Raw genomic sequence first — 13,777 nt, forward strand, 5'->3', positions numbered from 1 at the left:
ACTATAGTGAAATATTAGCACATATTGTATTATTCATGGAATGTCTTAGCTTTTTTTGTTAGCAATTTTTTCATAATAAATAAGATGATAAATTTGAAAAGATTTTCCATCTTTTGGAATATAATATATTTCATTTTTTATTTTATTTTTTGGAGACCCATAAAAATCGGTCCGCGACCCACAAATGGTTCCCGACCCAGTGTTTTGGGAACGAGTGGTTTTTAAAGAGGAGCGCGAGGGAAGGAGGAGGAGGTGGTGGTGGTGGTGGTGGTGGTAGGGGGGGTTATCCAAGGTGTTTGAGACAGTTGAGTGAGGAGGTGGGGGCAGGGGGAGGAGGGGAGGAGGCAGAGAGGGTAAATTGGGCGGACACATAAAAACTGCAAGGGACCATAGATGCTTGATCAGTTGGAGAGTCTGCTTGCTCTGAGCGCTGTTCTGCTCTGTTCCGCCCTGCACGGTGAACCTCTGGAGATATCATCAGCCCCGCAGCAGCAGAGCAGACCTAATACGCGCCTTTCCTTCACTTCACACCGCCCTGTCTCCAGACAACAGTCTCGTCCTCTTGTTTTTTGTAGATGGGTCGTTAAAGGAATTAATGAGGCAAAAGTCGCAGAGCTTCTCCGTAATAATAAGGGCTTATTCGGCGTTTTCGGCACGGTAGCTCTTATATATATTTAGGTCTACGTGCTTTTACACCTACCTGGACTGCAAGTCGCGTGGAGATCGCACCTTCCTTTTTTTGTGTCAAATTCATTCGATTCGAGGATACCTGTACCCCTACTGATGGTAAGCACCCATTCGTTCAGCGTGATTTGAAGGGGCCTCAACAGATCGATTGATTGATAGGCCTATAGGCCTACTTTATTAGAAGTTTGCATAGGAAAAGGTACAGTAGCCTATATAGGCTATACAGTTCACTGATAGCCTATATGGTCAACTAAAAGCCAAGGATACACACCACAAGAAAGCTTTTGGGCTCGTTTAAATTGGGGTGCATTTTTTTCCTCAATTCTTAGGACTTTAATAAGTCGGACCTGTTGAATCAGCCTGCATGTCATTTCGTTGATAATGTGACTATGTGAGCCTGCACTGGAGACGTCGTCCGCTCAGAACGATTTTTTAAATGTATTTTGTAATCTTTTTTAGGGGAAAGCATTTATTTGTTTATTTTATTTATATATTTTGTCAGGAATGGACCAGTAGCCTACAATACTGTATCGTACAAATATCCAGCTCAGCTGAAGCACGAAGGCGTATTTTTGACGGTGAATCGGGCCGTGATCCTCGAGGAGTAGGCTAGATTCCTACCTATAGGCCATTGGTTCTCAAAGTGGGGTCCGGGGACCCCCAGTGGTCCTTGATGGAGTTCCAGGGGGTCCAATATAACTCAGAGAGTGTACAGATGGAACCAAGTGGACCCGTTATTTGTACACTTTCCGAGTTAAATTAACATTGATTTTACAATATAAATTGTGGTCTCAGAGATAGAAATGCCATGGGGGTCCGTAGTAGCCCTAATGCATGTCAAACTGGGGGTCCTTGAAATTAAAATGGATCACTGCTAGAGCTGTACAACATTTCTCTTATATGAGGATCCCTGACACATCTTTTCAAATGGGGGTCCGCGGGCTAACCTATAATAAGTGTCAATCTGGGGGTCCGTGAAGTTTGAGAACCACCGGACTAGCCTATGGTAGGCCTACTAACAGCAGCAGGTTTAGACGTAGCATACTTTGACCGGACACAGCCTGTGAGAAACCAAACTTTGAGAACATTTTCAAAGGAGAAAATGTAGGCTATTCAACAACCGATCCGCCAGGCTATTCTTTTCTACGTGCTTTCGCTTCAGCAAGATCAAAAGTGTGCGCATTCGTTTTGGCACGATTTTAAACTTCCCCGAAGTTAAGCAACATTTGGCAATTTGGACACCTGCATCTGCTTAATGTCTTGCCCGCTGTGGGCTATACGCAGGTCTGTATTGTGAAAGATGGAGTGACCATGTCACAATCTGGCGTGTAGGCCTACCTTATAACAGAGGTTCTTAAACGTTTTCATGTCAAGGACCCCCAAATTGATACTTATGCTGCAACATTATCCCGCGGACCCCCATTTGAAAGATAAGCCAGGGACCCCATAAGAGTGATTCCCCAGTTTGACATGCATTACGGACCCCCATGGCATTTCTATCTCTGAGACTGAGACCCCCATTTTTATTGTAACATCAATTTAACTCGGTTCCATTTGGTTCCATTTACACTCTCTGAGTTAGACCCAAGACCCATAAGGGTCCATTTGGTTCCTAACTATCATGGAACTCCCTCAAGGACCACTGGGGGTCCGCGGACCCCACTTTGAGAACCAATCCCATATAACATCAATCACACTTTTTGTCTTCATGTTATTTTGACACATACTAAATCAATTATGCGTTATTATAGGATAGCCTATTCTATTCACTCGGCCTTCAAAAATCACTCGTGCGTTAATGCTCGTTTGAGGAATTTCTCCTTTTTAACTCGAGCGAGTTTAACATACTTTGAAATGACACATCATGTCTACCAGGCCAGCAAATGTTTAACAAAGTGTAAATGTTATCTTTATTGTAAAAAATGAATGTCAGCTCACTGAAACATTGTAGTCTAATGTCGTGGCGGATATATAGTCTCTCTCTCTCTCTCTCTCTCTCTCTCTCTCTCTCTCTCTCTCTCTTCTCTCTCTCTCTCTCTCTCTCTCTCTATATATATATATATATATATATATATATATATATATATATATATATATATATATATATATAGCCTATATATATATATATATACACACACACACACACACACACACACACACACACACACACACACACACACACACACACACACACACACACACACACACACACAGCAAAAGGCACCTTTAAGATAGCAGTAGCCTAATAAACTATCACATTTTGACATTTCACTATTAGGCATTTACAGGCCTGCCTAGTGCCTGGTGTAATTTGGCACAGTCTTTTTCCACATTGACCGCAATTTGACTGCATGTGTTTTGATGAAAAACACATTAATTCCTAATCCATGTGATGATGATGAATGATGATTAGTATTATTGTTGTTATTATTGTAGTTGTTGTTATTATTATATTATACCACACTACTCAATGCTTACTACTACTATTTACTTGCAGCTGACAGGGTATACTATACACCTCTCCATTCATTTGCAGCAATAGTTGGCCAAGGGCCTAACACTTTGTAGGTTTGCAAAAAGAAACAACAGCTAGGTTTTGAAGTTGAATCATACTGTAAGTGGTTACATGTAGTATTGAACTTCCAGCAGCAGGAGATTGTTGTGTAATTTAACTGGAGGCATTGCAAAACCTAATTATGTTTAATTTATGTTCCTTCCTCATTGAATGCTGCTAAATGGACATAGATATATGGGTATTCATCTTTGGGAATAATACACATCGGAGTCAAGATAAATGTCTTTCAAAACATATAGCCTATAACAAAACGATTAACCTGGTTTCAATGATCTCACTGACTGTGAATGTTCTTGCTGTCGATTTGCTCATGGGAGCTTATAAAACCCCTAACCTAAACCCTTCAACAACAGGAGACATCACATGATTCTTTTCGTTCAAAAATGAACTTCCATTTTAGTTCAAATTCCAGTTAAACACATCTGACCTCACAGATACGTTTTTCTGACCTCACAGATACGTTTTAATCTAGTTATCATGAAGTTACACAAATATTATTTAGTATTAGAAAAATCCTAACAGACCTAGTTATGCTTTTGGTCACTTTGTTAGGTCAGCGTGTGCCGCTAGATTTAAAGCTAGGCCTATAACCTAACCTTTTATAATTTAGGTTAGTTTAGTTATTAAGGGATTTATTTAACAAAATTGAAAACCGAGCAACAGGACTAAAACAAGGCGTTTCGCAAGGCTATGAACCTTTCAGCAACATGTTGGTAAAGCTACGCATTGTAACATTAAATGGTAAAATCAGGCCAGGGATCTGTTCCCTTGGTAACCTGCTGCCCTCCTCCCCCCCTTCCTCCTTCCCTCCCACCATCCCTGTCAAATTCCTCAGGAAACACATCTAAAGGGCCATGTGCATAGTCTGATCACATTATCTCTGGTCAGAGAGAGAGAGAGAGAGAGAGAGAGAGAGAGAGAGAGAGAGAGAGAGAGAGAGAGAGAGAGAGAGAGAGAGAGAGAGAGAGAGAGAGAGGCCAAGGGGGATCTAGCCAAGCCAAGGGCAGTTGACTGCCTGGGCCTAATTGCAGCCTGGACTGCATTTGTTGCAAAATATGGTTCTGCCTCTAATCCAGTTCGTACGTCTGCAAGTGTGAAGTTGCCTAAAAGCAGTCTTATTATCTGGGAATTATCCTTTGCTTTGATCGTGTTGTATAACCAACAGTGCGCCCATTAGATTTATGTTAATAATATCAATAAAACCCATAGTAAATCATCGGAATTGTTTCAGCCACTGGTGCACACGGACGTGCCAGTTTTGTTTTCAGCTGCTAATGTTCAGCCTTTTTTCTTTTCTTTTTTAATCATTGGTGGCAAGAATATACACACTAGTAGGAATGCCCAGGCTTTTTTCTTTTTTTTTGTCTTCCACAGCTGAAAGTTACTCCCTATCTGTCTTACATCTTCTTTCATCATCGTCATCATCGCAGCACTTTCAGAGTCTGTCTTTTCTAGCCTGCAGCTTTGTCAGTGGCTGGTTACAGTTACAAGATGTCCTGTATGGTCAGTGTGCTATGAGTCCCTGTAATCATGGGAGAGGCCCTCTCCCTGTACAATGAGCGTTTGTTGTCAGAGATGCGCGCACACTTACGCACACGCGTGCAAGCGTGCGCGCACGCGTGTGTGCGCACACACACACACACACACACACACAAACACACACACACACACACACACACACACACACACACACACACACACACACACACACACACACACACACACACAGTGCACAGTCACAGACACACAGTCACAGACACACACATACACATACACACAACACGTTATCCCCCCACCCCATGGGTAATAGAGCTGATCATGTTCTGAGCCCTCCTCTCTTTGCCACAGTTCTCACGGACATGCAAGCATTGGCACACACACACACACACACATGCACGCACAGTCGCACACATCAGTAGATAGATACGCACACAAACACACTCATCTCATTCACTTTACGCTCTTACACACCACGCTGATCCACGCTCACTCTCACAGACATACACACATGCACGCACATACACTTGGCACTCACTCTCTCTCTCATACATACACACACACACACACACACACACACACATAAGATCCAGTGTCATGACCGAGAACGAGGGGTCACCCGCAGGTCAAAGTCTAATGCTGTTAGGGAAAAGATCCTTGATTGCGTGTACAGTGAGCCATGCTGGGACCAAGATAATCACATAGATTTGAAACAAGACAAGCACATAACACACACACACACGCACACGCACACTCACACGCACAATCACACACAAAACTGTATATTACACATAATGTTCCTGTTAATGTGCATCCTAGCTGTTGTAATGCTTGGTTTCGTTCCAGTGGAACTGGCTCCAAATGATGACCAAACGCTTGCGTTAATCTGTAGTGCTGAGTTGAACCGTCTGCTTTGTGCTGCTGGAGTTTGCCCTGGGCCTGCGCTCTCTAAAACCTCTACATTTTATTAGTGTGATTCAGTAAAACGTTCTTTTGAGCAACAGCACTGTGAAAGCCAAGTTGTTTTGATACATACAGTACCATGGATGTCTCAACCGTCTGGTAGAGGAAAAGAAACAGACCTTGTGTTTGTAAATAATCATAATTTTCTTAATGATTGCACTTGTGCATTATTATTATTATTATTAAAAGTGTTATTGTTATATGATTGTTGTTAGACCAGTGTTTGTCGACCTTTTTAATTTCAAGTAAACTGTAAAATCCTCAGTGTGCACTGAGAGTGTACAAATGGAACCAAACAAACCCACTTGGGCCCTAACTATGAATAATTTAGCTGGGGGACAGCTGGGGGTCCCTGGACCCCTCATTGACATTCAGTATACTATTTAATAACATATGCCGGCCTACAATGTATGTGGAACTGTCAAGCATGCCCTGCTTGAAATGTACTAACGGGAATGTGCGTGTTATTCTGCGTAGGAATGTAGATTAATTTGTTGATGACAGAGGTCAAAGGGTAGTAGGCCTGTCATTAACATTACAATAACCTGTGTGATGTTTGGAGCGTCAGCGTGTTAGAGTTGAAGTTCTGTTGAGGTGTATTTAGTGGTGTATTTAGTTCTTGGCAGGAAAGTAATCCAGTGATCTTGCATCAGTTATTTGGAGGGATTATTAGGCTAAAGGGTGAGTGAGTTCATTTGGAGACGATAATATTGTCCTGTGAGGAATAATATTATTCTGCAAGAAATAATAATTGCAAATACAACATAGATTATGAATAGGATATCAAGTGATTCTCAGAGCTGTTTTGTTGTTTGACCATGGCCCTGACATCATTGTACAGTAGATTCTAAGAACTGTTTTCTATTTAAGTGTTTTTTCTTGTTTGACCATGGCCCTGACATCGTTGTGCGTTAGAAGCCGGCCTTTATCGGCTACTGTCTGATGGGGGTTCTCGATTTAGAAAGATGGTCAAAGGTTTCTTATTTGCACTGTTGCTGTTTTAGTCGAGTGTCAGGCAGAAGGGAGCTGCCCTCTGCGTTGAGGCTGTCGCCTCCTGACATTCCAGTCACAGTAAATAGAGTGATAGTGTAACCTTTTAGACCATGTACCAAAGTGATAAGCCTTAAAGAAACATTTGGAGGTATGAAAACATGCACACATGCAGACAAACACAGATCTGCAGTTCTGCACACAAACACATACACATATGCACAGACATGCATGCGAGCGTGCGCGCGCACAGAAACAGACATGCACACACATTCCCTCTCCTCTTGTGTCAAGTAAATACCATGTAAGTGTTTCAAATGTGTACTTCTGTGTTAGGTTTATAACGTCTGACTATTTTTCTGTATGTTTTTCAGGAACAGGGTCATTCCAACGTTCTCCTGCAGCCTCCCAGCGCCACCTAACATTTCCTTGAGGAACACGTCCATTGCCTGCTCCCAACAAACATGGACTGTTTTCCCATGCTTTATTTTCTGTCGGTAAGTAGGTGGACCACGCCAATTTAATTTGTGCCATGTGACACATTGCCACATTTTCTCTCTGTTCCTCTGATTCCTCTGATTTATGTGGCATTCATCGTACCCTTGACTAAAAAAGCCCCTGTGGTGTGTTGAATAAGGAAGTTGTACAAGGAAGACCTTCTTCTGTCTGGAGAAAAAAGCTGGAGAAAAAAGCCTGGTGAAATGTGTGGCACATGGTTCTTTGTTTGCCTCATGGCTGGTTGGATCAGACTGTGAGAGGGACTCTGGCTCCTTATCGAGTTAAGAATTTGCTCTGACCCCTCTCTTATTTGTCTAATCATAGTGGCGGAGGGGAGGAGACAGTGGGGGAGAGTAAAGAGGAATGACCCCCAGATTCCATTCAAAAAGCTGAGTTCTTAAACCAGCTGTTTACCTTCGGAGGATGTTGCCAGAGATAAACTGCAAGAGGACTATCTGATCTGGGGGCTGCTTTACTGTAAACAAGGCAGCCTGGACTATTATAACCAATTAGAGCACACCCTCTCAGTGGGAACATTTAGGGAAGATCCAGAGGTTTTCGTCAGAAACCGAAGGAGAGGTGTAGAGAATGAGAAGACAAATAATATGTATAATGTCACTTAAAAGTTAAAACAGAGCTCTGTCTTCCTCCTGTTCCTTCCTTCCTCCCTCCCTCCTTTCGTCTACCTTTTTCTCGTTTCCCCTTTCTGCCTCTCTCTCTCTCTCGGTCTCTTTCACCCTCTTGTGGCCTGCATGTTCAGTCCTCTCTAAATCCCTTATCTCCCTGTGCCATCTGCTCTGTCCCTCAGAGACATCATGATTCCTGGTAATCGAATGCTGATGGTCATTTTAATATGCCAAGTCCTGCTGGGAGAGAGCAACCATGCTAGTCTGATACCTGAAGAAGGGAAGAAGAAAGTGCCGGGCCTGCAGGGTCGTTCGGCCGCTCAGAGCCATGAACTGCTGCGGGACTTCGAGGCCACGCTGCTGCACATGTTCGGCCTGCAGAGGCGGCCGCGGCCCAGCCGCTCGGCCACCGTGCCCCGCTACCTGCTGGACCTCTACCGGCTGCAGTCGGGCGAGGCCGAGGAGGCCGGGGCGCACGACATAGCCTTCGAGTACCCCGAGAGGTCGGCCAGCCGGGCCAACACCGTCAGGGGCTTCCACCATGAAGGTAAGGAGGGACGGAGGGAAGGTAGACAAGGACATAGGACAGTGGTTCTCGACCCTGGATGATTGACTTAATGTGCAACATTGTTTTCTCACTCAACAGTTAACAAACCAACACAAAATGTAAGTGTATAGAGAGGGTAACTGCACATTTCTAAAGTGACAATTTAAGGACTTTTTAATACCTCTAGAGGCAGAAATTGTGAAAATAGCCGATCTACATGCTCACAACGCCTCATGTAGATCTGCTATTTTCACAATACAACCATGCTCTACAAAATGTACTTATAGTGCACGTCAGTGTCGCAGCCAGAAAAGGTGACAACCACTGGACAAGGAGATGAAGCAGGCAAAATAGCTCCATTAAAATAGTGGTGGGGTGGGCACAGTGTGGAAGGCAGAGAATCTTTAATTTGCAGCCGAAAGAGTCATGATTAGATACAGTAGGTCTGCACAGCAACACTAAAGCACAATGGAGGTCATTGTCTCTTGGCATTCCACTGATTCTGGTGGTAACACATTTTATTAGCGTGGGTGTGGACCCTACATGCTATTCTGGGTATGTCATAATAGGTGAACATTCGGCAAAAAACTGGCAGAAATCCGGTGAAATTTGCAGATCTACAAGCTCATGACCCAGCGAGACGCAATACATTATGAGCGTGTAGATCGCCTATTTTCACCAAAGAGATTTGGTGTAGAGGTAAAATAGGAGGGGTTCAAGTACAGAGCCTTGGGGGACCACGATCAACGAAGTATATAGAGTATTACGAGTAAAAAGAAGAAGAAAATAAGAAGCAACACTTCCTACATCTCCTTGAACCTGATTGTATGACATTCCCCACCCAGCTCAACATAAACTATAGAATCTAAGGATGTGGTCACAAAATGCTGTCTGAAGAGGGTTGAAGAAATTGTGCTAGACAAGCTACTCCTCTCTCCCAAGAGCCTCATTTGACAGAAATCTCTGCATGTTTGGTTAGCAGCTCAAGGAAAAGCATACCATCATATTACTGAGTTACACTGCTCACCCCACCCAGCACTGCATGGCTTAAAAAAAGTCCCGTCTCGGCCCGGAGCTGCTGGAGTGTGCTCCCTCTCTCATGTCTCCAGTTTATATGGAGGGCCCTTTTAGAGGGACCTTCCTCAACGTGCAATTATCTTTAATGCTACTCTGCAGCCTTCTAAATAAAGCCCCTGTTGCCAGCAATGTGGGCGCTGAGAGGAGACTGCTGCAGCTCCCTGGAGAGATGGAAAAACAGTCTCGCTTAAAGCTAAGGGTGATAGAGGGACATGAACATAGAGAGGCAGGGGAGTGGTGGTGTTGGGGGGTTTCTGTTTATTGTAGCTTGGATTTGCTTAGTTTTCTCCAGAAAGACAGAGGTTTCGATTTGGCCCTGAGTTTTCTCCCAGCTGACTAACGTGCTCGCATGAGAGCAGTGTGTGGGTTGATAAGCAAGACAAACAGCCCACAAGCAACCATTGCAAAGGAGACCAAAACATTATGTATATAGAGGGGATTTTTGGGGGCTCGTTTACCAGAGCAAGAAGCAACTGAGAAAGCAATCAGCGTAGTAGAGTAAAGTTGTGGCGACTGTGGAGATCGAGGCCTGGAGGAGAACATGTCCGCCCTCGGGGAGGGGGGGCAGGGTGAGTCAGCCTTAATGGGGCTTATCTAACACACTACCAGTGCTAACACATACGCAAGCACAGACACACACACACACACACACACACACACTCGCGCACGCACGCACGCACACACACACCAAAGCCACTTGGGAAGAAAGACGAGGACGACCAACATAGTAAAATCCTCAGTGTTAATTTATTTGTTTGTAACTCCGAATGTATAAATGACACCAAATGGACCAGCGTTAAATTAGCTGGATATGAGTGTGTGTGTGTGTGTGTGTGTGTGTGTGTGTGTGTGTGTGTGTGTGTGTGTGTGTGTGTGTGTGTGCGCACGTGTGTGTGTGCGTGTGTGTGTGTGTGCGTGCGCGAGCGCGCGCACACGTTTTTCTACTGCTCTCTGCAGGCATTTTCCCTCCTTTTTCCTTTTGCTAAACTATGTTAATAACACGCTTTGAGACCTTTTTGAGTGGGAGTGTGAACTTGTTTCTCGCTTTCATGTAAGCACCATTGTATGATAGCCTACAGTTGAGCACAGGTCTCCTTCACAAAGAGTGGCTTGGACAGAAGACAGTTTGCAAATACAGCTATGGTATTAGGTGAAGAGAGAAAGAGGGGAAGGCAGAATGGGAATTAAATGTATGAAATTCTCCCAAGAAAAATAAATGCTTTCCAAACCTTGCAACTACCAACATCTTTTACAGTAGAAACGTGTTTGTCCAAGCCTCAGACTTCTAAACTGACTACTTTATATAAGTATGATTGGTAAATGTTTTTTGCTAATATAGTATAATATTTTAAATATGATTGTTTCCATTTCTTTTATATTAAGGAGTATGAATTTCGCAGTTTCTTTATTGTTTCATCAAGAGTACAACATTTAGCAACGGCAACTACAGTACATAGTTAGGTTCACTCTCTCCACAAAACTGGTCTTCAGCATGGGGTCCAGGGAACCCCAGTGATCCTTGAGGGGGTTCCAGTAGGACTTCACTAGCTAATTGGTTGATATATAGACCCAGCCTGTAACTCAGAGAGTGTACATATGGAACCAAATGTTGGTTCCATTTGTACATTCTTCTTGGAGCCAAATTAACACTGAGGATGCGGAGGTGTAGATTGGGGTGACAGAGAAGGAAAACATTTTAAATCAGATTGAGAATCTCTGTGCTTGGCTGCAGATGTCATGTTTCGAGCAGACTTTGACTTCAAGTCTTGATTGATATCCATTGCAGGGGGTTGTGATAGAAGAGGGATCTCCTACCTTGTCGTCTGAATCCGTAACGATTATTCATGATGAAAATGATAAATGTCTTAAGCGAACAAACTGCAGAGCCAATCAAAAACACAGCAGGTTTTAATAATGAGAACCACCTGGGTAAGATTAAGGCCTGGGTGTGAAATAACAGGGGTGGCTTGAGCAGGAAAATAGTAGACACAACATTCCTTTCCCCAACAATGGTGATCTTGCCAGAAATCTGCAGACTGAGCGTGGAACAGGGAGCCTCCACTATGTTTATACTGTAGCTGTGCTACGTTAATCACCACCCTCCCCGTAATGCAGTGTTGCCCAAACATTGGGCCGGGACCCATTTTTGGGTCACGGACCCATGTTTATGGCTCACACAGGTGAATATCCTTTTTTTCCCCTCAATTTAAAATATATATCCTGACTACTAATTGATAAAAAAATTATTATTTTTTTTCCAAGAAAATCATTTTTCTAAGAATAGCATATATACAAGCTCACAATGCGTTGCACTGAGATGCTCACGGATTGTGAGCTTTTAGTTTTTGCTTGTAGATTCTCTACCTTTGTCATTTCAAGAAATCCCAGTTTGATATGCACATTGGGCCACAGAACCTTATTTTATATTTTTTTTTTAAAAGAAGAAGAATAAACATCTCTGGGCCTCCAATCTACAGTATACTTTAAATTCCCCAGTGCTAATTTAATTTTGAGAGTGTATAACAATTTGTACACTCTCAGAGTTATAAGGGTCCATTTGTTTCCTAACTATCAATCAAGGACCCCTGGGGGTCCCTGGACCCAATGTTGAAAACCAGTGTTATAGATAGATAAGGAAATCGTGCTGCGTGTATATTTGTGCTCTGGAGCACCCCGGAGGCCTTGAAAAGCAAGCATGTACATTCTTTAGTGTCAATTAAGGCATGTTAGAGTGCAATGGTATGCGTTTAGCACAGCTGAAAGTACTCCTGCAGGCAATGTCAGACGATGTGGTTGGAATTGTCAAGAATGACAGATGGGGAACTGGTACCAACATCAAGCAGTTTGTGATCCTTTCAGAGGGAAAAAACAAATAGCAATGAGTAAAAAAAGGAGGAAGCATTTGAGGATTAGATTTAACGATTTAATTAATTTCACAGTAAAATGATGACCCTTTTTGCACAAAATGTGAAAAGAGGACAAGTTACTCTGCAACGTGGTCTTTAAATGTATCAACCATCTTTGTGTCTTCTTCTCTGTCTTCAGAACACATGGAGAGGGTGCATGAGGCCGAGCTGAGGGATGGAGAGACCAAGCCCCTTCGCTTCATGTTCAACCTTAGCAGCATCCCAGAGGACGAGCTGCTCTCCTCGGCGGAGCTGCGGCTCTACCGTCATCAAATCGATGATGCCATTGGCGCCATTTCAGACGACCATGCTGGGCTTCTTCATCGGATAAATGTGTACGAAGTGCTGAAGGCCCCACGAGCTGGCCACCTTATTACGCGGCTCCTGGACACGCGGCTCGTGCGTCACAACACCTCGCGTTGGGAGAGCTTCGACGTCAGTCCTGCCGTGCTCCGCTGGACGCGCGAGCGCTTGCCCAATCACGGGTTGGCCATTGAGGTACTGCACCTTAACCAGACACCACGCCACCAGGGCCAACACGTGCGCATTAGTCGCTCGGTACATCAAGAGCCTGGCGAGGATTGGGAGCAACTACGCCCCCTCCTGGTCACCTTCGGCCACGACGGCAAAGGTCATCCTCTGACCCGCCGGGCCAAGCGCAGTCCTAAGCAAAAGGGTCGAAAGCGCAACCGCAACTGCAGACGCCACGCACTATATGTGGACTTCAGCGATGTAGGGTGGAATGACTGGATAGTGGCGCCCCCTGGATACCAGGCATATTACTGCCATGGGGAGTGTCCCTTCCCCCTGGCGGACCACCTGAACTCTACCAATCACGCCATTGTTCAGACACTGGTGAACTCGGTAAACACCAACATCCCCAAGGCCTGCTGCGTGCCCACGGAGCTCAGTGCCATCTCCATGCTCTACCTAGACGAACACGACAAGGTGGTCCTAAAAAACTACCAGGAAATGGTGGTGGAGGGCTGTGGCTGCCGCTAACCAGCAGAGCAACTATAGGACTTGATCTTCTGGGCGACTCGAAAAAAAAAGCAATATGGACGCTTAAATGATTGAGGTCTGCCCACCTTACTCCCAAAAATGTTCACTTGGACTCTTATTTATAACTATTATGTGGAGATGTATGTTTGTCTAATTTGTTTTTGTTTCCTTGACAATATGATCATATATTTTGACAAAATATATATATTTATATCTACATATTAAAAATAAAAGTGAGTCCTTATTTTAAAACATAAATAAAAAGCTGTACAACTTTTCATAATGTATATTAGATTGTATACGTTTTTTAATGAGAAAATAGTAAAAAAAAATATCTAAAAACTAAAGTTTATTTACTGTTAATATTTATTGTTTTCATATTATATACATTTTCAAGAAAAATAAAAAC

At 43.6% G+C, this 13,777-nt stretch overlaps 1 protein-coding gene across 1 annotated transcript; it reads left to right on the forward strand.

The window, feature by feature from the left end:
* The first annotated feature begins 595 nt into the window (after positions 1 to 595).
* bmp4 (bone morphogenetic protein 4) lies at positions 596 to 13,498 on the forward strand. The gene is made up of 4 exons (XM_080750461.1): positions 596 to 786; positions 7,087 to 7,209; positions 8,019 to 8,383; positions 12,506 to 13,498. The coding sequence occupies exons 3-4, from the start codon at positions 8,026 to 8,028 to the stop codon at positions 13,366 to 13,368; spliced, it is 1,221 nt and encodes a 406-aa protein (XP_080606587.1). The 5' UTR covers positions 596 to 786; positions 7,087 to 7,209; positions 8,019 to 8,025; the 3' UTR covers positions 13,369 to 13,498.
* The last annotated feature ends 279 nt before the right edge of the window (positions 13,499 to 13,777 follow it).

Source organism: Nannobrachium achirus, assembly GCF_963921795.1.
Source record: "Nannobrachium achirus genome assembly, chromosome: 20".
Taxonomy (NCBI): domain Eukaryota; kingdom Metazoa; phylum Chordata; class Actinopteri; order Myctophiformes; family Myctophidae; genus Nannobrachium; species Nannobrachium achirus.

Coding starts and splice junctions, on each gene's coding strand:
- bmp4 (XM_080750461.1), top strand. CDS start 8,026: ATGATTCCTGGTAATCGAATGCTGATGGTCATTTTAATATGCCAAGTC. Junction 8,384..12,505: donor CAGGGGCTTCCACCATGAAG/GTAAGGAGGGAC, acceptor CTCTGTCTTCAG/AACACATGGAGAGGGTGCAT.